The 1086-nt window shown below is 48.4% G+C and overlaps 1 protein-coding gene across 1 annotated transcript in view; it reads left to right on the top strand.

Annotated features, from left to right (window-relative positions):
- TMCO3 (transmembrane and coiled-coil domains 3) overlaps positions 1-1086 on the top strand; it is a 54097-nt gene that overhangs the window by 6677 nt on the left and 46334 nt on the right. The window contains exon 2 of the mRNA XM_008572923.1: positions 529-1050. Coding sequence (XP_008571145.1) covers positions 607-1050 — 444 coding nt within the window. The 5' untranslated portion in view covers positions 529-606. The remainder of the gene's footprint in view (positions 1-528; positions 1051-1086) is intronic.

Genomic DNA, 1086 nt, shown 5'->3' with positions numbered 1-1086 from the left:
AGCACTTAACCATAGTCTGACAGGAAACTTAGCAAAACCCTAAATGATTTGGGAAAGCAGGGAAAGCAGGCAAAGCTGCAGAGCAAGCTAATGGTATCTCAGAAGATTTCATTTCTGGAATGATTCTGAGTGTGGTGCGCCAGCAGCTCACTGATTTGTGATAGGGGAAGTGTCTGGCCTTTGACATGTGGATCCTCTTAAGTAGAATTGGTTTTCATCTTCTGCACATGGTGGATTTCATAGATAGGTGAGGCTAAGTTTTCTTTAAAAAACTTGACTTTAAATTCAGATGTAACTAACCATTGACCTCTCTGCTTCACCAGGCACCATAAGCAGTACTTTCACGTTCAGTACTTGACCTCAGTCTAGGTGTGATGAATAGTTCAGATTTCCATATTAATCTAGGGAAAATAACGTTTTCTTCAGAAAGGTGACAGTTTTTTGGACTTAATTATTAGTACTTCAACTCTGATCTCAATAGTAATGAGTCATTGTTTAACAGTACGTGACTGTACATTTGTTTTCCAGCTGAAAATGTGTATCTAAGATGCGAGCTCGACATAGCAGAAGGCCTTGGCGTGCCTGCCCTGCCCTTGTGCTTGGACCATGAAGGTTTTAGGAGAGCGACTCTTCTGGGTGTCGCTTCCACTGCTTCACCTGACCACCAGCGCTGCAGACCATGGAGAAGTAGCAAGGCACGCGATCAAGTTACACTGGGGAAGGGGCGCGGCTGTCGCTCAGAGGCGGCAGTGGGTCCTGGGCAGCTGCAGGAAGCTCTCCGGGCTTCTTCGCCAGAAGGATGTGGTTCTGAACAAACTGAAAGATGCAATCAGAGCTGTGGAAGAAGAGGCTGGCCTGTTGGATGGAGAGAAGCTGTTTCGGGTGCACACATTTGAGATTTTCCAGAAGGAGCTAAATGAGAGTGAAAACTCGGTCTTCCAGGCTATCCACGGGCTTCAGAGAGCCCTGCAGGGAGACTACAGGGACGTGGTGAACATGAAGGAGAGCAGCCGGCAGCGGCTGGAGGCCCTGAGAGAGGCTGCCATCAAGGTGAGCCCCAGCCTGCCAGGGGGACACGTGCAGAGC

The sequence above is a fragment of the Galeopterus variegatus genome, unplaced genomic scaffold (genome assembly GCF_000696425.1).
Source record: "Galeopterus variegatus unplaced genomic scaffold, G_variegatus-3.0.2 Scaffold848, whole genome shotgun sequence".
Lineage (NCBI taxonomy): Eukaryota > Metazoa > Chordata > Mammalia > Dermoptera > Cynocephalidae > Galeopterus > Galeopterus variegatus.
Note: the sequence above shows the minus strand (reverse complement) of the source record. Positions and strands in the feature narration are given on the sequence as shown.